The sequence below is a fragment of the Hermetia illucens genome, chromosome 1 (genome assembly GCF_905115235.1).
Source record: "Hermetia illucens chromosome 1, iHerIll2.2.curated.20191125, whole genome shotgun sequence".
NCBI lineage: Eukaryota > Metazoa > Arthropoda > Insecta > Diptera > Stratiomyidae > Hermetia > Hermetia illucens.
Window position 1 is genome coordinate 1,083,278 of NC_051849.1, and position 25,963 is coordinate 1,109,240.

At 45.2% G+C, this 25,963-nt stretch overlaps 1 protein-coding gene across 2 annotated transcripts; it reads right to left on the reverse strand.

Annotated features, from left to right (window-relative positions):
- Window positions 1-6,126: 6,126 nt before the first annotated feature.
- On the reverse strand, window positions 6,127-25,617 carry LOC119661537 (nuclear receptor-binding protein homolog). 2 transcript variants are annotated; one of them, XM_038070917.1, is made up of 11 exons: window positions 25,399-25,617; window positions 24,140-24,455; window positions 12,677-12,901; window positions 12,478-12,608; window positions 12,238-12,416; window positions 11,892-12,179; window positions 11,441-11,528; window positions 11,097-11,283; window positions 10,888-11,007; window positions 6,881-7,016; window positions 6,127-6,809 (listed from the first exon to the last, which is right to left on the reverse strand). In XM_038070917.1, the coding sequence occupies exons 2-11, from the start codon at window positions 24,272-24,274 to the stop codon at window positions 6,610-6,612; spliced, it is 1,689 nt and encodes a 562-aa protein (XP_037926845.1). In that variant the 5' UTR covers window positions 24,275-24,455; window positions 25,399-25,617; the 3' UTR covers window positions 6,127-6,609. The 2 variants fall into 2 exon arrangements, with proteins under 2 accessions (XP_037926845.1, XP_037926844.1); XM_038070916.1 differs by having other exon boundaries at window positions 11,441-11,597.
- Between the last annotated feature and the right edge of the window lie 346 nt (window positions 25,618-25,963).

Genomic DNA, 25,963 nt, shown 5'->3' on the forward strand with positions numbered 1-25,963 from the left:
TAGCGCTGTAGGAAACCACGTTCTGGAAGAGTGGCATTCAGCGCCTCGACAACTGCATCGCTTGTGACGGTGCGCAATTCGAACGCTTACGATAGACCCTTGGCACCATCTTGTACTCGCTTTTCCTCAATATATCGGTCTTTCAGTTGTTTTCTGCTTCTTATTTTGGTGTGAAGGGACTTTTGGGCCATGTGAAAAGATTTTTGGGTCACCCTGTATGTCTATATGTGAAAAATAAATAAATTCATAAATAGATAAATAAAATGGTTTTAGTATGATAACTGGTTTCTCTTAAAATTATTTACAAGCCAACAACATAGCATTCAATAAAATAAATGAAATAGATATGTACTATTTAAGGATTGATGATCTGTGATGAATATGAATCAAATTTTCGATTCTTGGACCGTTATTCGCATTTCAAATCACAACATGCCCCCCCCCCACACACAAATTAAATTGGAAACTTAAGCATTGTTCAGTCGATCAGACCAGTATACCACACGATCTATCAGCAAAGCTAATCTGAAAGCACCTCCGGAAGAATGTAATTCATCGCATTGGCCCCATACAATCTATGCATTCGCGATGAATGCTCGACAATGCAATGAATTTTCAATGGATCATCATAAAAGTAAAAGTGCAGGAACTTTGCAAACTTGCAGATTACTCACTAAGGAAGCTATCTACACACCTGGCAGCTAGGGATAAAATGCACCACCAAAAATGAGAAGAAGGAGAAATTTAAGGTCCGGTACGGATAACCGGCGGGAGTTGTCTGACTTGGTGACTGGGTCGGGCTCTCGTAATGGACAGCACGGCGTCGAAACCGCTAGTCGTGGGGCGGTTCGACGTCTAGGCGCCACGACGACCAGGAGCACAGCTCCGCTTGCTGCAGCTGTTTCGCCACAACCTGTGGCGACCACTTCAGCAGGTTCGCGTAGGAAGCGGATGAAATGGACTGAAGAAATGAACCTCTTCATCATCCGCTCCTACTACGAAATAACGGCGGGGGCGGGTACAACATCTTATCGCCCCTTGTTGCACTAGAGACTCGTCGAGCGTTTCCCGCAATTCGCGCACGTGACTGTGCAGCGAGTCGCAGACCAGTACCGCTTCATCACTCGCAGTGACACAATCCCGGCCACCATCAGGGAACGTGTTCGACTTGAAGTCATCGGGGAAACTGGTGACCGAGAGTCGATGGGGGCAGAGGCGGCGGCATCAACAACATCACGCCGCACTGCAGGCAACAGGTTCAGTACTCGCCGAAGCACTCTTCTCCACCGTCCAGCTGAGGTTTCCGCTGAGGTTCGGGACGAATTCCAAAGAGCGTGTATAGAATTCTCGGATATGGATCCTTTGTATAGACCAGGCATTCCCAGGCTCTATGCATCTCCAGCAACTCCGGGAATTCTATCTCAAATCAATGATGAGATTGCATCTCGACTGTGTGCTGATATGTCGCTGCTGCAACTACAATCACTTGTGTATTGTGGTGCAGTTGCGGCTATCAGATTGCACGGTCAGAAGATTCGTTTTCGTGTTATTGGTTTGAGTGACAAAAGAGATCCACCATGGAAAATTCGTCTGGAACGTCGGCGGGACTCACTAAGGCAGGACATTGCTAGACTGATTCAGATCAGCACTGGCAATGCCAGCCGACGGGTGAGAAACAAAGTGCAGAGGGTTTACCGGAACTATGCCATCCCCTGTGAGACACCCGTTGTTGAAATTCTGGACACACTAAAACAGAAACTTTCTGTCATATGCAGTCGGTTACGGCGGTATGGCGAAAGTTATTCCAGACGTGTCCAGAATGCAACATACGCGAGGAACCAGCGGAGCTTTTTCAGATCTCTCAACGAATCCCAACAGAGCGCCCAGACAATACAGTTCTCGGTGACGGAAGCGAAAGAGTATTGGGGTGGACTTTGGGGGTTACCTGCCCAGCATGCTGAGTGGATCACCGCCGAAGGCACCCGCCATGTCAATACACCTGGCATGAATTTCGTGGATGTTACCGAAGAGGAAGTTCGACGAGCCATAAACAGCTCGAAGAACTGGAGGGGCCCAGGTCTGGATCGGGTGCAGAATTTCTGGTATAAAAAATTTACCAGCGTACACAGTCGGTTGGCACGCAGTATAAATGAGGTCATGAGTCGGCCGGAGGAATTTCCACCTTTCCTCACTGCGGGGATTACCTACCTTATCCCTAAGAAGGACACGGTGCAGGACCCCGCAGACACAAGACCGATCACTTGCTTACCAACCCTCTACAAATTCATCACGTCCATTATTAGTGGAAGGATCAATGCGCACCTCGAGACCAACAACATTCTGTCCGAGGAGCAGAAGGGCTGCCGAGTTGGGTCAAGGAGTTGCAAAGAGCAACTCATTATCGACTCGGTAGTTGTAGGACAAGCAATTAGAGGCCAAAGAAACCTCTTCAGTTGCTAAATCGATTATGCAAAGGCTTTTGATAGCGTTCCGCATACCTGGCATCCTACATCTGTATCGCATTGATCCAAAACTAATAAAGTTTTTGGCGACAGTCATGGAAGGGTGGCATACCACCTTATCGGTGCGTACATCTGAGGGTGCTAATACCTCAGAGCCCATCTGTATACGGAGGGGCATCTTCCAGGGAGATTCGTTGAGTCCCCTTTGGTTTTGTATGGCACTGAACCCCATTTCATGGCTACTGAATGATGCTAGAGGGCATGGTTTTGCAATAAAATATGGCCTACGTGCTAAGTGCGAACTGACACACTTGATGTACCTAGATGACATCAAGCTGTATGCTGGTACTGACAACCATCTTAGAAGTCTGTTGAGAATAATAGACATGTTCAGCCGTGATATTCGGATGGAGTTTGGATTAGACAAATGTCGAATCCAAGCCATCCGCAAAGGTCATCACGAGCCGCATGCCGGACATAGCATTGGTGACCTCCACATCGAAGCTATGACCGAGACAGACTTCTACAAGTACCTAGGAATTCTGCAAGGAACCCATGCTCGAGTTGGTGATCTGAAGGAAGCTCTGCTGTCCGAATTCCTGCGACGTGTAAAGCTGGTGCTGAAATCGCATCTCTCGGGGAAGAATAAAATAAGCGCGTTGAATGTATTCGCTATCCCTTCACTGGCTTATGCATTCGGAATATTGCCGTGGACGAAGACCGACCTGGAAAACGTCCAGCGGCGGATACGGACAACTATGTCCAAATTCCGAATGCATCACCCAAAGTCTGCCGTGGAGCGGATGAACCTGCCTCGTGACATCGGAGGTAGGGGCGTGGTTGACGTGGCGGCACAACATCATCGCCAAGTCGACTCGCTGCGCGCTTATTTTTACAGTAAAGAGCAGGCGAGTCCCTTGCATGCGGCTGTCTGTAAGGCAGACTGTGGACTGACTCCACTTAACTTGAAGGATCGATCTTTCAATCCTCTGAGTGGGGTGAAGTCGGACCAAGAGCGGATCGATGAATGGAAGTCGAAGGCAATGCACGGTAAACACGTGAATTGTCTTTGGCAGCCATTTGTCGATTTGCATCTGTCGAACAGATGGCTGTGTGCTGGGGAGCTCTTTGCTGAGACGGAGGGGTTCATGTGTGCCATTCAGGATGGCGTGGTCGCCACCCGAGCTTATAAAAAGCTCATCATGAAAGAACGGGTGGAGAACGACCAGTGCAGAATCTGTGGTTCGGCGTTAGAGACGTTGGACATCTCATTTTTGGCTGTACTGTTATGGCACCGGTGCAATACATCACCGGGCATAATGCTGTATGTAAGGTTATCCATCAAAACCTTGCATACAAGCATGCACTGATCACGGGAACATGTTTGGTTTACCGATACGAGCTGCAAGCAGTACTTAATAGTTCTGCTTACGACATGTATTGGGACCGGAAAGTTCTAACTGATCGCCATACTCCACATAACACGCTTGACGTACTGTTAGTTGACAAGACGGGTCGCTCCGCGTATATAATTGATATTACTATCCCCCATAACAGCAACATCGAACGGAAATACGTGGAAAAGAAGGTGAACTATGAGCCACTGGCTCGGAAAATCAAAGAAATTGGGCGTCTCGAGCGGGTGGTTGTAGTTCCCATAATATTGTCACCTACAGGTATTCAACCTAAATCCCTCACAGCTTCCCTTGATGTCGTGGGACTTTTGCACAGTCTGGTTTAAACCATGCAGAAGTACACTATTCTGCATACGTGCTCGATGTTACGGAGAGCTCTTGACGGATTCTCCCATTGACCTACCACCGCCGCCCCTTTAGTTTTTAAGTACTTAGGATCGGCCGAGCCTAAATGCTTGGTACTTAGTGCTAGTATTAGGTAAAATCGGGCATCTGCCGAGATTGCGACAACTCGGAAATCATAATAACAAATAAATAAAATACCTCCCAAGGAATGTATATCGCAATCGGTTGCTGTTATGTTCTTGTTCTGTCGAGCCACTGTTAAGAATCAGGAGTTTGAGCTGTATTACATTTTCTTACAGTAGTTCTTTCTGTTATTTTTCTTCTACCATAACTAAATAAAAGTTAAGCATGAGATACAATGCTTCCTTTGTTTTCACGGGCGCCAGGCCACTGCCGGTCACTGTTATCTACACACGATCATCGTCATCAACGGCGCAACAACCGGTATCCGGTCTAGGCCTGCCTTAATAAGGAACTCCAGACATCCCGGTTTTGCGCCGAGGTCCACCAATTTGATATCCCTAAAAGCTGTCTGGCGTCCTGACCTACGCCATCGCTCCATCTTAGGCAGGGTCTGCCTCGTCTTCTTTTTCTACCATAGATATTGCCCTTATAGACTTTCCGGGCTGGATCATCCTCTTCCATACGGATTAAGTGACCCGCCCACCGTAACCTATTGAGCCGGATTTTATCCACAACCGGACGGTCATGGTATCGCTCATAGATTCCGTCGTTATTTACGCTACGGAATCGTCCACCCTCATGTAGGGGGCCAAAAATTCTTCGGAGGATTCTTCTCTCGAACGCGGCCAAAAGTTCGCAATTTTTCTTGCTAAGAACCCAAGTTTCCGAGGAATACATAAGGACTGGCAAGATCATAGTATTGTACAGTAAGAGCTTTGACCCTATGGTGAGATGTTTCGAGCGGAACAGTTTTTGTAAGCTGAAATAGGCTCTGTTGGCCGACAACAACCGTGCGCAGATTTCATCATCGTAGTTGTTATCGGTTGTGGTTTTCGACCCTAGATGGGAGAAATTGTCAACGGTCTCAAAGTTGTATTCTCCTATCCTTATTCTTCTTCGTGTTTGACCAGTGCGGTTTGATATTGTTGGTTGATTCGTCTTCGGTGCTGACGTTGCCACTATACATTTTGTCTTGCCTTCATTGATGTGCAGCCCAAGATCTCCCGATAATCGCCGCCTGCTCGATCTGGATGAAGGCAGTTTTTACGTCTCGGGTGCTTCTTCCCATGATGTCGATATCGTCAGCATAGGCCAGTAGTTGGGTGGACTTAATGAGGATCGTACCTCTTGCATTTACCTCAGCATCACGGATCACTTTCTCAAGGGCCAGGTTAAAGAGGACGCAGGGCATCCCCTTGTTCATCCACACACGATGGGGAAATATAATAAAGACCCAACATACAGACTGCTGAAATGGATGAGATAGCCTCCCAAATCATATTACAATCGCAGGCACTTATCTGATGGGAAAATCTCAACTGTGAAAAAAAAAAGCTTCAACAAGTGCACCTCGTAGACTTTCTATTTAATCTAGGGAGCTGGACAGGATGAAATTAACTTTGATATGACTTACTATAAGCGAAAAGGCCGCAGGGTAGGGCAGCAAAACTCACTACTACACAAGGTCTTTCGTTCATTGTCAGACAGATGCCTATTTTAAATACCTTAGAAAATTCTTCTTGACAGATTTAGAAAAACGCTACTCAAATGGCATCAGAAATCAATCTTCGAGAGATTATTTGCATCATTCTTAGTAAGAATTTTACGATGATCGTCTTCGGAAAATCCATAACTTAATGCTTGTCGGGGATCCGATCAATATACAATTGGAGCGTCTGTAAAGCCCATCGGGTATTCGGTGCAGTTAAGTCAAACAACGGTTTCTCAAATGGATGAAATGTATTTATACTGCTTGCATGAAATTTTATTTTTTTCTCATTGTTTTCTTTTGTAGTTCTAGCTTCCAAAGTATGTTTTCGTTACTTCGAAATTCAAAAAAAAAAAGTTAACAACAAAGTCTTGATTGTAATCTTCATTTTTCTCGTGTTTGATCCAGCAAACAAATAGTTAAAGAGCTTTAGTGCTATGTTCCTAACTTTTATCTTATTTATAATTAAAAAAGGAAAGCACAAGAAATTTTGACAATAAATAGAAAAATAATTAAAATGAGGAATATATTTTTATAAAACTAAACTGGTTGGTTGTTGATCAAGATATTGAATTTCTCGTTATGTAGGTTTGTTTTTTTTATAATATGCTGTTTCTCGTTTAATCTTGTCCACTAGGGTTCCTGTTGAGTTTATTACATAGAATTATTTATTAATATATTTGTTATTAGTCTAGTCTCAGGAAAAGTTATTTCATCACTCAGTTTTCAAAGTTTGACTTTCATTCGCGGCTTCCTGTACTTTTTTATTTTCATTGCAAGCAATTTCAGTCTCTATAGCATTTTTGACAGTATCCTCTAATTCTTCGTTACTATGTGATTCACCAGGCGTCGAAGGCCCGCCCGATGTATTCGAAGGGCAATCTGTATCAGCAACAACCCATCCTCGATCATTACCTTCAATGGAAATCGAGCGGTCAGTGTTCGTTTTGCAAGAGTGGGAACAAAGAAAGGAAGAAATCTCTCACCTGTTTGATGTGTTGAAAAATGTTTCATGGCTTCATTCGACGATTGATGCAATGCACTGATATGCAGCTGATGCTGTTTATTGAAACTACTGCGTAACGTGTCTTCTATCAGTGCGGCGATTTTCTCGCGATCCGTCTGCAATTAAAATTTGATTGTTTAGAGGAGCAGTCAACCAGTGCGCAATCCTGGCCGGGCATTGATAAGTAAATGCGATCAGTAGCAACCGTATTGAGCAGATATCGGCGAACATTTGTAACCAAGTCAGCTATAACACATCGTTCAATAAGTCCCGGGACTAGCGTCGAGATGGCGCTAATAATGTCATTTATATACCAAAGTTCAGAAGTACCAACCTTCAGATAAGATGTGTCAAAATTTGATGTAATTCGAAACATAAGCAAGAAAGCTATAGTGGTTAAAGTGACGCGACCTTTGCAATCGTGAAAAAATGGACCAAAACGAGTTTCGTGTGTTGATAAAACATTGTTTTCTAAAGCGGAAAAAACACTGTTCAAGCTCAGCAATGGCTTGAAAAACGTTATCCGGACTCTACTCCGTCGAAAACAACCATTTGTCGGTGGTATGTTAACTTGAAACGCGGTCGTGATGATACAAATGATGCGGAACGCAGTAACTCCCGAACCCCTTCAACACGCAAGTGTTGCAAGAGGAACTGGAACACTGCGAAAGCGGTTGTTACCCTTGAAAAGGTGAGAGCTACGATACTGTCCTTTGAACATTTCAAAGCACCTGGCATGGATGGCATCTATCCGGCAATGCTAAAGGAGGGTATGGAGCATTTAGAGCGACCTCTAAGAAATATTTTTAGAGGATGTCTTGCTCTGGGCTACGTGCCTTCTTCTTGGCAACAGGTTAAAGTAGTTTTCATACCGAAACCTGGGAAAGATGACTATTCTAATCCAAAGAACTTCAGACATATCAGCTTGACTTCATTCTTGCTGAAAGGTTTGGAGAGACTGGTGGAGCGTCACATTCGTGGAAACGCACTTAGGTCACACCTACTTAGTGAAAACCAACATGCTTACCAACGTGGAAAGTCCTGTGAGTCTGCTCTTCATTCTTTGTCACAAAGATAGAGGATGCAACTTTGAATGGTGAGTACGCGATGGGGGTGTTCGTGGACATTGAAGGAGCTTTTGACTGTGCGCCTTTTCAAAAACTTTGTGATGCCGCCAGAGCGCATGGTGTTGATGATGCTTTAATTAAATGGATCCAGGCTATGCTAACGCAAAGATTGTTGTGCGCTGAGGTAGGAGTCGATCGCTACCTGACTACGGAAGCAACGAAGGGCTGCCCCCAAGGAGGTGTGCTTTCGCCGCTTCTGTCGAGTATGCTGATCGACTCACTGCTATGCGAACTGCAAAATTTGCCAATACACGTTCAAGCTTATGCTGATGACGTGGCTGTACTTGATGTTGATCGGGATCTTGGAACGGTGTGTAGGAATATACAGCGTGCCGTTGATTTGCTATACAGCTGGTGCCTTAGATATGGTTTGTCAGTTAATCCAAATAAAACCACAATGGTTTTATTCACAAAAAGGAGAAAACTGGATGGACTTTGTCTCCCTGAGATGAGGGGTACTACCCTTCAACTCTCCGAAGAAGTGAAATACCTGGGGGTTACTCTAGATAAAAAACTTCTTTGGAACAAACATGTAGAGGTAAAGATGAAACGAGCTCTCACAGCTTATGGGCTGTGCAGACGGACCTTTGCCTCGACATGGGGACTCAGGCCTCATGTGGTAATGTGGATATACGTTGCCATTAGGCCGATGTTCGTATATGCATCCGTAGTGTGGTGGGTTAAGGTGAGACAAAAAGGTTTTCACCGTAAACTAGCTGCACTGCAAAGAACTGTTTGGCTGGGTATCACTGGTGCCATGAGCACGACATCCGGCGCAGCTCTGAATGCACTACTCAATTTGCAGCCCCTGGATATATTTATTCAAAGCACTGCAATGAGAGCAGCTCATAGGCTAATTCGATTAGATCTATGGGAAAACAACGGATGTGGGGGGCACAGAGCATTGGAAGAGTTACTGGGAGGACTGAATCCAGTTCTTACAATGCCTTCCGATTCTCGTGTCCCCATACATCTGTTTGGTAGAAGATATGTAGTTACCCTGAAGCGTAGAGAGGACTGGGAAGACCCAGAGGAATGCGTGGCGGGATATACGGAAGTCTTCTACACCGATTGCTCAAAAACCGGTTCTGGAGCCGGAGTCTACCTCTCGAATAAAAACGAGAAGTGGGCTTTTCCTTTCGGACAATATACAACGGTTTTTCAAGCCGACGTTTATGCGATCCTAAGGGTGATTGACGAGCGGTTGAAGGGCAGGCGCATCGCAATCTGCAGTGACAGTCAAGCTGCACTGAGGGCATTGAGCAGTCCTTTGATCACCTCGAAAATCGTTCAGGAATGCAGAAACCGTTTGAACTCTATGTCTAGATTCAATACGGTGGAACTACTCTGGGTACCTGGTCACTGTGGCATAGAGGGAAATGAAATCTCGGACGCTTTAGCGAAAGAGGGGTCAATCTCCCATATGCCGGGACCGGAGTCAGCAATTGGGGTATCAGTAGCATTGGCTAAATCTGTTTTCAAAAACTGGGAATAAGTTTCCCATAATGACAGGTGGCAGAGCTTAAATGCTGCTCGACACACCAAACTTTTCCCGCCAGAACCCAACATACGTACCGCAAAGTTTATCCTGTCGAAAAGCAGGACTTGCAGGTGTATTGTGGGCATTCTGACAGGCTGGGCATATGTTCAGAATAGGAATTACCGAAGATGATACGTGTCCCTTCTGTAATGAGGAAGTGGAATCCACGGAGCATTTCCTAAGTGAATGCTCCGCCTATGGACGCATCAGGCATCAGATCTTTGGTGCCGATGTTCTCCAATTGCGACGGGTAGCATCACATCCACTAATGGAAATCCTGCGATACGTTAACGAATCCGGAATATTCCGTTAGACGGGGGACGCGAGTACAATGGGCCAACACGGCCTGAGTGCTCAGAAGTTGTAGCTTCTCCCCACCATACACACACACACACACAACTCCCGAAAACACCAAGCAAGTATTGAAAATCGTGATGGGTGACCGCAAAATGAAGTGCGTGAAATAGCTAAGATGGTGAACACATCAACTGGTAGTGCATTTACTATTTTGCACGAAAAATTGGCTATGAAAAAGGTTTTTTCCAAATGGGTGCCGCGTTTGCTCACAATGGAACAAAAGCAACAACGTATCAATGATTCGGAGAGCTGTTTGGCACTGTTTACTCGCAATAAACAGGATTTTTTGCGTCGATATGTGACAGTGGACGAAACATGGATTCACCATTTCACTCCGGAGTCAAGTCGGCAGTCAGCTGAATGGCGTACGACCGGTGAAAGCCGCCCGAAACGTCCAAAAACACAACAGTCGGCCGGCAAAGTGATGGCGTCCGTATTCTAGAATGCGAATGGCATAATTTTCATTGACTACATCGAAAAAGGAAAAACCATCAATAGCGACTACTACATGGTGTTATTGGATCGTTTGAAGGCCGAAATAGCGAAAAAACGCCTACACATGAAGAAGAAGAAAGCTATCTTTCATCAAGACAACGCACCGTGCCACAAGTCAATCAAAACGATGACCAAATTCAACGAATTAGGCTTCCAACTGCTTCCTCATCCTCCGTACTCGCCGGATCTGGCCCCCAGCGACTACTGGCTCTTTGCGGATCTCAAAAAGATGCTCCAGGGAAAAAGATTTGGCTCAAATGAGAAGGTGATCGCTGCTACTGAGGCTCATTTTGAGTCAAAAGACAAATCGTTCTACAAACATGGCGTTGACAAGTTAGAGAAGCGTTGAAATGATTGTATTACACTTGAAGGAGATTATGTTGATGAATAATAAAGAATTTTGCGGATAAAATGTTGTTTTCATAGTTAGTCCCGGGACTTATTGAACGATGTTTTAGTTATACTTACTTCGTGAATAAAACCTAAATGCACGAGCTCATTTGAAAGAAGATTAGCCGAGTCGTCTTGAGATACTTGACACGTCAATTGTCGATTCATTTTGTCGTCCATTCGAAGTAATATCGTCATCTGTTCAGTTATAAAATAGGAAAAATGGTGCAAGGTTAGTGTACGGCAAGTGAAACTGAATGAATATTGCACTGGGCGAAAGAACTTACTAATAAATCACAGCTATCTTCTCTTGGCTTAACACTACACATCATATTTACTACTCTCCTAGTTTCTACATCAATTGGTTCTGGTGTTACGGACTTAACAGATTCTGCTGTCTCAGGTGAAATAGCTCTAGGCCGTGCATGAGGTGGCTTTTTTGCAGCAAATGCCGTTAATGGATAAATGCCATATCTGAAACGTGTAAAGAAGCGATATTCACATCCGTGAGTCACTGGGGTAGTAAAATAAACGGCTAGACGTACATTGTAAGTCGCTTCAATTCAAAACGGGGGAAAATGAAGAGCAACAAAGGCCAAACTGAACTCGAATGAGCCAAAAGTTTACTTACTTAACATCTTCTACGAATTTTTCTAGCTTTTCCGCTGACGGCACATCTGCTAGCTTGAACTCCAAAATTTCTCGGTCCCCTTTTATGTCTGCAAGAATAACGTCAGGTTTGTAAAGACGCTGCATCATTTCATCGATAATAGTTTCCGAAAAATTTGCTGTTATAAAAGTACGAAATCAACAATAAATAAATAATTAAATAAAATCCAACTATTTTAATCGTGATGATGTGAAGGAAAATCAAAAAGCCATAATTATAAGAACACGATGAAAATCATGAGCGAAACAACAAACGAATAATAGTCAAAACATCAATGACACGACGCATGAGTGGGATTCAAACAAACATTGTTGACTTTAACAATGCCTACATGAAATCTATCTAGCAAGCCTATGAGTGAGCTCGTGAGGAGGAGGGTCATTTTCAAAATGTTTATGTCAGTAATCCTTACGTGCTGAATCGACGAGACAATGCGCTGCAAGCAACTTCAGTGAATGCACTTCGAACAACAGGGGATGGAACAAGAGCTCGTGGGCGCTTGGACGTTCAGCAGGGTCTTTATTTAGGCACTTGAAAATAAAGTCCTTCTGTTGTTCGTCATCAAGACTTTCTATGGTGCGAGTTATGTTCTCTTCCGTGACTAAGGTTCCCGAATCACCGTTGCCTTGGATTTCTAAAGCAGCCATTTCTAAAGCGCACATTCCAAACGAAAAGATATCAATGGCAGGAGTTAAAGCAGCTGCAACGAATAATCTGGTTGGTCGCCATCGTCCACGTGTACTAATCAATATACTTACATCCATATTCTGGAGCTATAAAGTGCATATTTTTCATATTTTCTCTACATGTTTTCACATGATGATGAATTGCATCTGGAGCTACACTACCAATTTTAACTAAACCATTATGTTGAATAAATATTGTATCACAGGTCAAGTTGCCATGTATAATAGGCGGCGAGCAGGAATGCAAGTAGCTAGGGAAGAACGAGACGGTGAGTCGAAAGCGTCCAGCGCTCACGAAGACAACATACGAACCTTAGAGCAGACAGAATTTGAGTACACCATCTTTTCCACGCCTGTAGCGGCAGCCTTTTAACGTTGCGTTTTGTTCTCTTTAAAAATTGTTTCAAGGATCCCGAAGACATATACTCCGTAATGAATATGACCTTTGGGGAGCAAAGGTAAAATTGGAGTTTGCCGAGTTTCTTAGTAACGCAAGGGTGCCAACACTTACCCGAGGTTTGTCATTATGAGTATCGGTCCAATATCGATGAAATTTCACTATGTTAGGATGCTCTAGCTGTGTTAGATTTTCAAAAACCTGCTGTATTTTTTCCTCTTGCGCTTTGAAATTTTTACGTTCCGAAAATTGAACTTCATTCCATACCACCTCTACACCCTCTTCGGTATCCATAGCCAAGTGAGCACAGTCGATTCCTGGTACATCTCTTTGTTCGACCTGCAATGAAATCAAACCATGATTAATGTGGATGTGTTATGCCTTCAAAATATGAGTAGAAAAGTAAAGGAAAGCCTTCGTTTGAATCATTAGTAAAATTCCCTATAATTTCTCATCACATTAAGTCGAGAGTAATAATTTCTCCGTCGAGACTAAAAGGACTTTTGTATTGGACAATATGATTTGGACTAAAGACAATGTAGTGTGTGTATTTATTCCAATGGAAAAAATGGACGAATTCTGGTTGGCGGTGATTTTAATGCCAGGGCTCTTGAATGGGGCATGCCTCAATCAGATTCCAGAGGGAAACGGATTCTGGAAATGGCAGCGAGAACCGGGCTCGTAGTTTTAAACACCGGATCCACGCCAACGTTTCGGCGCCCAGGTTGTGAAGGAACCATTCCTGACATCACTTTTGCGTCGGAATCTCTGGCATCATCGGTGGACGGGTGGCGAGTCCTAGAAGATTTCTCGGCAAGTGATCATCAGTACATTACGTTCGAAATGTTTGACGCTACTTGCCGGCGAGCAACAACACGACGTTCCCCCTGCGTGTGGAATGTCGCGAGGGTGAACATCGGAAAGTTCGTCGAAGCTCTTGGAGCAGGTAGGGCCGCGCTGGGGGGCACTCCGGGGGGTGGTGATGTCGCAGCTGACACCGTCGTAAATTCAGTGATGAATCTGATAACGACGGCGTGTGAGGCTTCCATGCCCCGGAGAGGCCCCAGGCGCGACAAGCCTTCTATTTACTGGTGGACGGCAGAAATTGCCGACCTACGGAAGGAGTGTCATAAGCTCCGCCGTTTGTACGCCAACGAGGTGGCATGTGCCATAAAGGCACAATATAGATCAGCAAAAAGGAGACTCCGCAGCGCTATAAATAAAAGCAAAGCTCGCGGCTGGCAAAATCTTGTTAATGAGGTGAATGATGACCCGTGGGGACTTGGCTATAAGCTTGTCACTCGGAAAATCGGGGCTCTGCGGAAGCCCTGCATATTGAGCATCGACCAGATGGATCGCATTGTGCGGGCAATGTTCCCCAGACACCCTGTACGGGTTGATGTAAATAGCGCGAAAAGCGTCGTGGATTGCCCCCTTTTCACAATGGGAGAACTCGAAGAAGCGGTTCTCACTATGAAAAACAGGAAGACGCCAGGTCCTGATGGCATTCCGGCGGAAGTTTACAAACTGGTGTTCCGCCAACGGCCAGAATTGCTGCTTGAAGGAGGGCATTTTCCCTTGTCGCTGGAAAGTGGCCAGACTTGCGTTGATCAGTAAGGGTAAAGGAGGCCCGGAGCTCCCGTCTGTATACCGACCGCTGTGTATGCTTGACACGGCCGGAAAAGTGCTCGAGAAGCTCATCAGGGGTAGACTCGCTGAAGCGATTCGTGATGCCGGGGACTTATCCGCAAGGCAGTTCGGATTTAGAACAGGGAAATCTACAGTGGATGCTATTATGGAGGTTGTACATGCGTTTAATCGAGCCGGGGCACACAGCCGCCGATCTCGACGGATACTGCTCCTCTTAACGCTTGATGTCAGAAATGCCTTCAATTCCGTAAGATGGACAGATATGCTAGACACACTAGAGAACTCCTTTCACGTGCCAAGCTATCTCTTGCGGATATTGAGGGATTATCTGAAAGACCGCTCCCTGCTCTATGAGATGCTAGAGAGCCAGATGAGGATGGAAATCACGTCGGGAGTAGCGCAGGGATCCATCCTAGGGCCGGACACGATAGTCTGCTCAGACTCGATATGCCCGAAGAGTCGCGCCTGGTTGGTTATGCAGTCGACGTTGCGGCACTTGTTGCCGGACGCACTGTTGAACAGGCGCAAAGCAGACTTGGCATATTGATGCGACGGGTAAGCGGATAGATGACTGCTCACGGTTTCAACCTTGCGCTGGAAAAAACCGAAGTAGTCATCCTGACCAGAAGGAGAATCCCGACCTTGTGTCCCATATCGATCGGCGAGTTGACTATAGAGTCAAAACCAGCGATTAAATACCTTGGTTTAATGCTCGACTCGAAGATGAGCTTCTTCGAGCAAATCAAAGCAGCCGCGGACAGGGCTGCAGCAGGAGTCGCGGCCTTGAGTCGGCTAATGGCGAATGTCGGCGGCTCTATATCAACTAGGAGACGTCTCCTCATGGGAGCAACGCAGTCCGTCCTTCTCTATGGTTCGGAGGTATGGGCTGATGCCCTTGACAAGGAGGTGCATCGTAAACGTCTCGCTCAAGTGCAGAGGCGGGGAGCTTTGCGAGTGGCGTCTGCTTATCGCACCGTCTCCGAACCGGCTGTGATGGTGATTGCGGGTTGGGGGATCCCCGTTGCCCTCCTTGCCAAGGAGCGCAAAGCTATCTACCGCCGTAAGGGCGAAAACTTAAAAGAGGTGGTCGTCCGTGAAGAACGTCAACGCACCCTTACCCTTGGCAAAATGAACCATGGGGCAGATGGACTGCGCGGCTCATTGACAAATTAGACCCATGGTTGAACAGAAAGCACGGTGAGATTGATTACTTCCTTACCCAACTTCTAAGTGGGCATGGAGGTTTTCAGTCTTACCTGCACAGGGTTGGGAAGGCGCGATCTCCTGATTGTGTGTTCTGCAATAGAGTGGCAGATGACGCTGAACACACATTTTTCTCTTGCGAGAGGTGGTACGGCCTCCGCCAGCAGCTTTATACAGACACAGAGGAGCTCTCTCCAGACAACATTGTCAGAGAGATGCTGAAGAGCGCTGGCAGCTGGAATCGTATTGCGCATTATGTTCGGGCTCTTCTTACTACGAAGAAGATTGAACTCGACCGGCAGAGGGATCGGACGGTAAGGGGTTCCCTGAACTAACAACTCCCTTCCTCCCCTCCCCTCCCGTTGGTGAAAGGAATTCCCTGACTTGAAGGCTCCCAAAGCCGGGAGAGCGGGAGGGCTAGCCCGAAGTAATGTGTTTAGTTGGTAGTCCGCCAGCGTGCTGTTGCGGGAGTCCAACACTCTGTGCGTAAACGCATTCATCTACCCACCTACCCTAAAATGTAATCGTAAGGATTAGTTGAAATGCCAGGAGTTCAAAAAAGGAGCTTTAAATATGAGACAAATGAAAAACCATTGGCTATTTACAAGTTGGCGTGAAAATTTCTCGTCCCTCTTAGGAAATCTTATTTTCTGACCTTGTGACAAATAAAAATCGATTTATCATTTTTTGTTTGCAACATACAATTTGCTGGGAAATCTACACTTTGTATCGGAATTTTGTGTGAATGTAAAGATCTTCATATATTTGAGACGAAAATATCCTGATAGCGTTCGACATTTTTTTGTAAAATTGATCGGACCGAAAGTGCATAATTTGAAAAGATTTGAGAGCAGCACCTGGTTTTGGTCGAAGTAATTTATCAATAAACCAAACCAAAACAAACAATTAGCTTTTGCGAAAGAGTATATGCACAAAGATAATAGGTTTTGGAGACCAGAAATAAATAAAAACTGAAACGGAAGAACTCACAAGAGCCTTTTGGAAAAGGCATATTGATATGAGGTAAAACTCGATAGTGCGGTGACAAAAGCTTCGACATAGGACGTGAACGCGATAAAAAAGGCTATAAATTTCTCTTTTTTGGTAGCCCACGGACTCAATATGGTGTCGACGTTACCATCTCAGAGGGTTACCGTGATGCCATTAAAACTTATTATTATATCAGCTCACAAATAGGCCAAGTCGATCCGATGGCGAGAAAGATATCTTCTGGCAACTTTTCAATACGAAAACCTGCAACGTCTTTACGGGCGACCTTAATGGTTATGTGGGTGAAAAAGTAGAGGGCAATAGATGCCACTGTGGGAAAGGGTTTGGAGTACGCAGTGTGGGGGGCGAGCGTATAATCGACTTTCTGGGCAATCATGATCGTGTGAGTACATGGTTTATCAAACGATTGTCTCATCTTCCAATACTTTACAGTGGGGACAGTAAAACGCAGGTTCACTATATATCCTCATATGATGACATTTTATCACTGTCACTAACTGAAATGCCGTTTCCTATGAGGCCCCCATCGGCCGTTGATTGCTGTCTTGCGAAGGGAGCCACCGATAAAAGAGCGTGAGTATGGCAATGACCCGCCATGCATTAAATGACGGCGATCTCGTGAGAAAAAAAAAAGAAATTGTCTTATTTACGGAATTACTAACTCTTGGGAATGTCGAAGAATGGAGCAATCAAATTAAAGATACGATCCGCAAAGGAACCTATGCAGTTCTTGGGTAAGTGATTCATCACCCGAGATTCTTAGCTTGTGCCGTGAAAAGAAACGCCTCTACCATAAGGTTCTCGACGATAAAACGCTGGTACCCCCGTGGTCCATTACAAACAGTTTTACGATACGATGTAGACGGTATTGCGTTTTAGACTCGCATTCGTTGTGTTAATAACGAGAATGAAGATTTTATTCTTGACAACCGTATTCGCGATATCGTTGAAATAACCGTGAATCAAGCCGGGGTTGCCAAGAGAAACACCGTGAGAAACATCGCTCTCTTTACATAGCATTTCCGGATCTGGTAGAAGCATTTGACCGTGTGCAACACGAACTCATCTGTCGACCAGGTTAAATTGCTCTACCACGATTCTGCTTTGTCTCACTATGCCTCTTTGCTTTTATTATGGACACTATCCCACGGAACATCTAACGCCAGCGCCCTGTACAATACTTTATACAGATGACGTTTTTCTGGTGTCTTATAGCAAAGCTGATTTCGAGCAATTTGTTCAAAAATAGAATGATCGCTTCATATAACTAATCAGATTGAAACTGAATAAAACAGAATTTTTGCCGACCAATTGTAATGAAACAAGCATTATCGCTGTCAGTGACACCTATAACTGAGCGATTTAAATATCTCGGATCAATGCTATAAGCCAATGGTGCCCTGCGTTATGAAATTACTTCATGCATTAGCGCAACCTGGATGAAATGGCATTCTTTACTATCGACCTACCAACGAGCGTCTCAAACCCAACATTTACCGCAGTGTAGTCCGCCTTGTCGCTTTCTATGGTCCTGAGTGTTGACCGATTTTAAAGGCAATGAACGGCGCTTCGAGGTAATGATGGCGAAAATGTTACTTTGGATTATAATCACCCCGGAAATGAGGATATTCACGATTGACTTGAGGTTGCATCGATCGGGGGAAAGTTAGGCGTTTACCGAAAAAGTATTCGGCACCGCTTGATAGTGCCTTTGCGACATAAAAAAAGTATGAGCCGTACATTTTTAGAACATCTAGGATGTTAAAATTTCCCGATTACGAGCTATTTTCTAACTGTACCGCTCATGTTGGCTACCACAATCACAGTTACTCTTTCTTTTGATAACTTTCCTCCCGGGCATGTCTCGCCTTTAATTTTCAGCGTCTCAATTCTAGACGTGGAAGGCGTTAAGATGCAAATTTGAGATAATTTTGTGCGCGACATGACAGCCTTGTGCTCTAACCACTCAGCTATCCGGACACTCACATGTATGCTGTATGTAAAGGGAAGACCACACGCTCTCACCAATTTTCGTGACAATCGGTCTAGCCGTTTCCGAATAAATCGGGTGTGAAACACAGGCAGACAAACGGACGGATTCATACAAAACCTTAAAAATGTTCATTAGCGATAAAGATGCCCACACAATTCTCGATCACAGCCTAAACAAAGATGAACTTCTCGTTCAAATCCCAAACAAACATGTTTGGCCGGTCGGCCGAATTATTATATATTTCATTCGATCACCGGCCGCTGAAAGTCAAAACGGGCAGACCAAATGCATCCCATGGTGTCCGACGGCAAGTCACGATACAAATTCCACTGCCACCAGTGCGATTTGAAACGCAACCTTCCGCTACGATAGCCTTGTGCTCTAGCCACTAAGCTATCTGGGCACTTAGAATATGGTCATAGAATATATTATAGTTTTGAATTTGGCGAAGCTTATACCTGACAATTCCGTCAAAGAAACCAGCAAGAGGCGGTCGAAACCAAGACAGGAGTGAGCCAGCATCTGTTGAGTTGCCTCTGCCTTGGACGAAACGACATAAGTCGGTATTCTTGCTTTAACGAGTTTTTAGTTTCTTTTTTTAATTAAAAGTTTTCATGCTGTAGATATCGCTCATAGATTTCGTCATTATTTAGGCTACGGAATCGTCCATCCTCATGTAGGGGGCAAACATTTTTCGGGGGATTCTTCTCTCGAACAAGGCCAAGGTCCATAAAATCAATATTGTCAGCGTAGGCCAGTAGTTGAGTGGACTTGAAGAGGATGGTGGCTATTGAATTGCCGTCTGCATCGCGAATCATTTTCTCCAGGGCCAGCTTAAAGAGGACGCATTATAGGATATCCCCTTGTCTTAGATCGTTGTTGATATTGAAAGGTCTTGAGAGCTGCTTTTATCTGGCCTCGCACATTGGTCAGTGTCAGTCTAGTCAATCTTATCAATTTCGTCGGAGTAACAAATTCTCTCATGGCCGTGTACAGTTTTACTCTGGCTATGCTGTCTTAGGCAGGCTTGAAGTCGATGAAAAGATGATCAGCTAATCAGAAAATCAGTTACTTTTTAGCAATTTTTCCATCGATTGCCGCAGAGAGAATCTGACCTCACCTGACCTGCTTGTAGTGAAGCCTCTTTGGTATTGGCAAATGATATTCTGGGCGTATGGGGTTGTCCGGCCTAGCAATGTTATAGATGGTACTTAGCAACGCGATATCTCTATAATTGCTACACTGTGTGATGTCTTCCCACCCTGACCGTTAGTTGATGTTCATCAACTTGGCGTAGTTGGTTTTCTCCATATTTAACCAATTCGGCCGTAATTCCATCGGCCCCTGGCGACTTATGGTTTTTAAGCCGATGAATTGCACGGATGGAAATGTACAAAACGAGACGAAATTTGTGTAATAAAGACGACAACGCAAGCCATGTGGTTAAAGCTGTGAATGTTGTCCCGATATTCTCATCTGTGAGTCCTTAGCAAAGGAAAGAAATCGAATATTTTTTGAAAGAATGGTGACTGGCGACGGGAAATGAGAATGTTAAGTGGAAACGATCATGGTTCGAGTCTATCTGTTAAAACGTCCGAAACGATGGCTAAACCAGGGTTGAAACGGTTAGAAATGTTCTGTTGTGCGTTTAGTGGTTTAGCGAGGGTATTATTTTCTATTAGATCTGTTTAATAAGGGCATACATTGTCACCAATTGGACTGAATGAAGGCTAAAATTGACTAGAAGCGGCATCACGTTCTAGCAGGTCCTTATCCATTCACCTTTCAGTGCCAAGTGATTACCACTTTTTCTTGTCTATGCCAAATGTTCTTGGAGATGTGAAACTGACATTAAATGAAGATTTTGAAACAGAGACAAGATGTATACGTAAGTTACACGTAAGACCGTGCGTCATTCATTCCAGAGGGTTAGATTATACATTTTATGCTCCAGCAAAGTAGGTAAATTTGTACTTTCTGCAATTATTTTTAGTCACATGCTCAGTGAAGTGTTTATCGTCTTTTCCTTCAGAACTTCAGACAGATCAGCTTTTCTACATTCTTGGTGAAAGGTTTGGAGAGACTGGTGGACATTCGTCACATTCGTGGAAACGCACTTAGATCACATCTACTTAGTGAAAACCAACATGCTTACCAACGTGGAAAGTCCTGTGAGTCTGCTCTTCATTCTTTGGTCACAAAGATAGAGGATGCAACTTTGAATGGTGAGTACGCGATGGGGGTGTTCGTGGACATTGAAGGAGCTTTTGACTGTACGCCTTTTCAAAAACTTTGTGATGCCGCCAGAGCGCATGGTGTTGATGATGCTTTAATTAAGTGGATCCATGCTATGCTAACGCAAAGATTGCTGTGCGCTGAGGTAGGGGTCAAAATTTGCCAATACACGTTCAAGCTTATGCTGATGACGTGGCTGTACTTGCTGTTGACCGGGATCTTGGAACGGTGTGTAGGGATATACAGCGTGCCGTTGATTTGTTAGACAGCTGGTGCCTTAGACATGGTTTGTCAGTTAATCCAAATAAAACCACAATGGTTTTATTCACAAAAAGAAGAAAACTGGATGGACTTTGTCTCCCTGAGATGAGGGGTACTACCCTTCAACTCTCTGAAGAAGTGAAATATCTGGGGGTCACTCTAGATAAAAAACTTCTTTGGAACAAACAAGTAGAGGTAAAGATGAAACGAGCTCTCACAGCTTATGGGTTGGGCAGACGGACCTTTGCCTCGACATGGGGACTCAGGCCTCATGTGGTAATGTGGATATACATTGCCATCATTAGGCCGATGTTCGTATATGCATCCGTAGTGTGGTGGGTTAAGGTGAGACAAAAAGGTTTTCACCGTAAACTAGCCGCACTGCAAAGAACTGTTTGTCTGGGTATCACTGGTGCCATGAGCACGACATCCGGCGCAGCTCTGAATGCACTACTCAATTTGCAGCCCCTGGATGTATTTATTCAAAGCACTACAATGAGAGCAGCTCATAGGCTAATTCGATTAGATCTATGGGAAAACAACGGATGTGGGGGGCACAGAGCATTGGAAGAGTTACTGGGAGGACTGAATCCAGTTCTTACAATGCCTTCCGATTTTCATGTCCCCATACATCTGTTTGGTAGAAGATATGTAGTTACCCTGAAGCATAGAGAGGACTGGGAAGACCCAGAGGAATGCGTGGCGGGATATATGGAAGTCTTCTACACCAATGGTTCAAAAACAGAAGTGGGTTCTGGAGCCGGAGTGTACCTCTCGAATAAAAACGAGAAGTGGGCTTTTCCTTTGGGTCAATATGCCACGGTTTTTCAAGCCGAAGTTTATGCGATCCTAAGGGTGGCAAACTGGGTGATTGACGAGCGGTTGAAGGGCAGGCGCATCGCAATCTGCAGTGACAGTCAAGCTGCACTGAGGGCATTGAGTAGTCCTTTGATCACCTCGAAAATCGTTCAGGAATGCAGAAACCGTTTGAACTCTATGTCTAGATTCAATACGGTGGAACTACTCTGGGTACCTGGTCACTGTGGCATAGAGGGAAATGAAATCTCGGATGCTTTAGCGAAAGAGGGGTCAATCTTCCCTATGCCGGAACCGGAGCCAGCAATTGGGGTATCAGTAGCATTGGCTAAATCTGTTTTCAAAAACTGGGAACAAGTTTCCCATAATGACAGGTGGCAGAGCCTAAATGCTGCTCGACACACCAAACTTTTCCTGTCAGAACCGAACATACATACCGCAAAGTTTATCCTGTTGAAAAGCAGGAGGACTTGCAGATGTATTGTGGGCATTCTGACAGACCATAATTCACTAGCTGGGCATATGTTCAGAATAGGAATTACCGAAGATGATACGTGTCCCTCCTGTAATGAGGAAGCGGAATCCACGGAGCATTTCCTATGTGAATGCCCCGCCTATGGACGCATCAGGCATCAGATCTTTGGTGTCGATGTGCTCCAATTGCGACAGGTAGCAGTTAACGAATCCGGAATATTCCGTTAGACGGTGGAGGCGAGTACAATCGGCCAACACGGCCTGAGTGCTCAGAAGCTGTAGCTTTTCCCCCACCATACACACACACACACACGATCCACATTCCCAAACATTCATCGGAAAGCTACTGTCAATAGGCACAAACGTCAGTATAAATTATTTAATTGAAGTGTAAACAACAATACTTTTTTCATCAACGAAAATGGCCAATTTTGTACCAAATAATGTGTTTTTGCGGGGAGTTCTACTTCATTATTTCAATATAAAGAAAAAAGCAACCGAAAGTCATCGCATTTTGGTGGAAGTTTATGGTGACCATGCTCTATCTGAACGAACGTGTCAGAGGTGGTTTGGATGGTTTAAAAGTGGCAATTTTGACTTGGAAGACGAAGAGCGCGCCGGACGGCCAACATTTTTTGAAGATGAAGAATTAGAGGCAATGCTCGACCAAGATCCATCGCAAACGCAAGAAGAACTTGGAAAAACACTTGGAGTCACTCAGCAAGCCATTTCCCACCGTCTAAAAGCAATGGGAATGATCCGAAAGCTCGGAAATTGGATTCCGTATGAACTGAAGCCAAGAGACGTCGAACGCCGTTTTTTCACGTGCGAACAACTGCTCCAACGACAAGAAAGGAAGGGTTTTCTGCATCGAATAGTTACTGGCGATGAAAAGTGGATCCATTACGATAATCCCAAGCGTCGGGCAACGTGGGGATACTCCGGCCATGCCTCATCATCGACGGCCAAAGCGAATATTCATGGTGAGAAGATCATGCTGTGTATATGGTGGGACCAGCTGGGTGTGGTATACTATGAGCTGCTAAAACCGAATGAAACGGTCACGGGCAAACTCTACCGACGTCAAATGATGCGTTTGAGCCGCGAACTCAAGAAAAAACGGGCGCAATACCAGCAAAGGCATGATAAAGTTATTTTGCAATATGACAATGCTCGTCCACATGTTGCACAGCCCGTTAAAACATATCTAGATATGTTGAAATGAGAAGTCCTACCCCACCCGCCGTACTCTTCAGACATTGCTCCTTCTGATTACTATTTGTTCAGGTCGATGCAGCATGGCCTGGTTGACCAGCACTTCTCCAATTACGACGAACTCAAAAAGTGGCTCGATGAGTGGATAGCGGCCAAGCCGGCCAATTTTTGGCAAGATAGTATCTATGAATTGCCTGAAAGATGGAAGAAAGTTGTGGCTAGCGATGGTCAATACTGTGAACAATGAATGTATAACCAATTTTTCACAATAAAGCTTCAAATTTAAAAAAAAAAAACCGACAGAACTTATTTGTAGGCCTTATACTAAACACAATGCTCATTGCTATGACGACACACATCTCTTCGTCGGAATCTCCAAAGATAAAACTCTTATTCGCATCAGTGCAGAATTCTAAGCCCATTAGTTCTCTCAGAGCCATCCGATACGAGCGCATTACCTAAAGATGACGGTAGTGATTTACCAGCTACAAACCTAACCAATAGCCTCGACGATTTCGCTTCCCATTATTCACCCATTTAATTTGTATTCAAATTAGTATCCAATTGTCCACGTGCTCGGCCACACCAGAAAACAAGTGACGCATTCGTTGAGAATTCGTCGTCGGTGATTCAGAAATTGCTATGACTTACGCTAGAGACACTTAACGAAATAATGTTACGGACGGCGCCCACGGCCGCCCGTGCTCTAAACTATTTACCTCTTCGCGACGCTTGAGCCATCGGCCGCATGGACTTTCCTCAAGTATTTCGCTTTCATCTTCAGAGTCTTCACCGCTTTCTCTAGGCGATCTACTTAATTCTTGGTCAGTCGTACTCGAACGACTTCCAGGCATCGCCAAGTATTGGCACCTATTCGAAGCTATTTTGTCGTCTTTATGCTTATAATGATCGAAGGAAGGTAGAATCCTCGATGCTGATGTAAGTGATGATGTCGATATCAACGTTGTCGGTCTTTCAGCTGCTGGTCGTCGATATTCTTCACAAAATCATATTAGGGGGAGCGATTGGTACAATCTAAAAAGTAGAAGAGACTCGGTTACTTGGCAGCAAGGAGTGTCGCATGGGGATCGTCATTGGGACGGGAGCTAGGAAAGGAGCTGTGCGGGTGACGCAAGGCTGCCTATCCGCTGGTCTTAGAGCACGCGAAGAAGTGAGGCGACGGGATTACTGGCCAAGTTCGATAAGTCCCACTCCTGCCGAGTACATGTAGTATTGCTTTCAGCGCCGGTGCTGACCTACGCCACTGTTCTGCTTCAAGTGCAGTCGCACATGCACTCACACATCCACACGGCGGACGAGTCATACTGCACGCACTTTTCTCGGCTCTTTTAGGTTAGCGCCTGGCCTCCTCCTCCCCGTGCGGAAATGAGATTTGCAAGCGACTGCAGCCACGAAATGCGGCACAATGGCACACGGGCAGATGTTGGGCTGCCCACATGCCAAAATCCGAACGGATCGATGCCGTCCACTTTTTGCAGGCCACCAACTGTCAAAACTCGTACGGCCGCGGGTTGCGACGAGCCGCGCACGGCAATGAGACGAGACGGCCTATCAATTAGACACGCCAGTGGGCCGCTCGCGTGTGCAAATCAATTGCACAAACTGCGCCAGAAGTCGCTCCTCATGAACTGGTGGCCGCCCGGATGGCCTTCCACTCTTGACTTCAGGCCCATCTGATCAGCAGCGGCCGCCGCGGCGACGACGTTGCGCTCAGGGTTTATTTACGGCTCTGCTTCTGCGACGTTTCGTTTTTTGCTCGCGGCCGGAGTGGAAATCCAAGTCGGAAATCGGAATGCAGATAAGAAGCGATGCAATGTGTGCAGTCGCAGTGGCAGCAGGGCCACGGCCAAGCACCGGACGACTCCAGCGGCAGGAGCAGGCGGACAGGCTCACAGAAGGCAGAAATTCGTTTTATCACTTCTTCGTTTTTTAATACGCCCTTTTATGTTTCACTCACACTCATGCACACGGCGGAGTCGGCGGCCCGACCTTTGTGCAGCACAATCGAAACGAAATCGCGATTACTTAATGCCAATTGCATTAGCACTCCGCGTGCACCGGACTAGTCCTCACGGCAATTTATTTTATAATTTACTTCCGTGCTTAAAATATAGAAAATAAATCAGATCAAGTTCGACAATCTGACGACACGACGGACTGACAGCAATTCGCCATATTGTTTATAGTGCTGCCAGGGCTGCGACCGAGTCAGTCAGTTGATTATGTAAAAGTTCTCTTAGGCGGAGGTGGCGCTAATGTGGTGGTTCTTGGATGCACTAACCAGTCACTGGTTGTGGACGTACATCCTGTTCCGTGTTTTAAAATGAACTCCCTCCACGTAGCGTTGCCCTGATAGGTAAGCATTTCCCCCTTATTCATGTCAAATTTGATCTGTGCAAAGTTTTATATTTGCTATCGTCTTTCATCCGTTACAATTCCCTCGATTATATATATATTTTCAATAAAAACGGGAGTTTTAAACAAACGATCGGTTGATGTTGCGCAAGAGACGGAGCTTTTCT

Coding starts and splice junctions, on each gene's coding strand:
- LOC119661537 (XM_038070916.1), bottom strand. CDS start 24,274: ATGCCTGGAAGTCGTTCGAGTACGACTGACCAAGAATTAAGTAGATCG. Junction 12,609..12,676: donor CTCATAATGACAAACCTCGG/GTAAGTGTTGGC, acceptor TGCTCCCCAAAG/GTCATATTCATTACGGAGTA. Junction 11,598..11,891: donor TTGTCTCGTCGATTCAGCAC/GTAAGGATTACT, acceptor CTTTTATAACAG/CAAATTTTTCGGAAACTATT.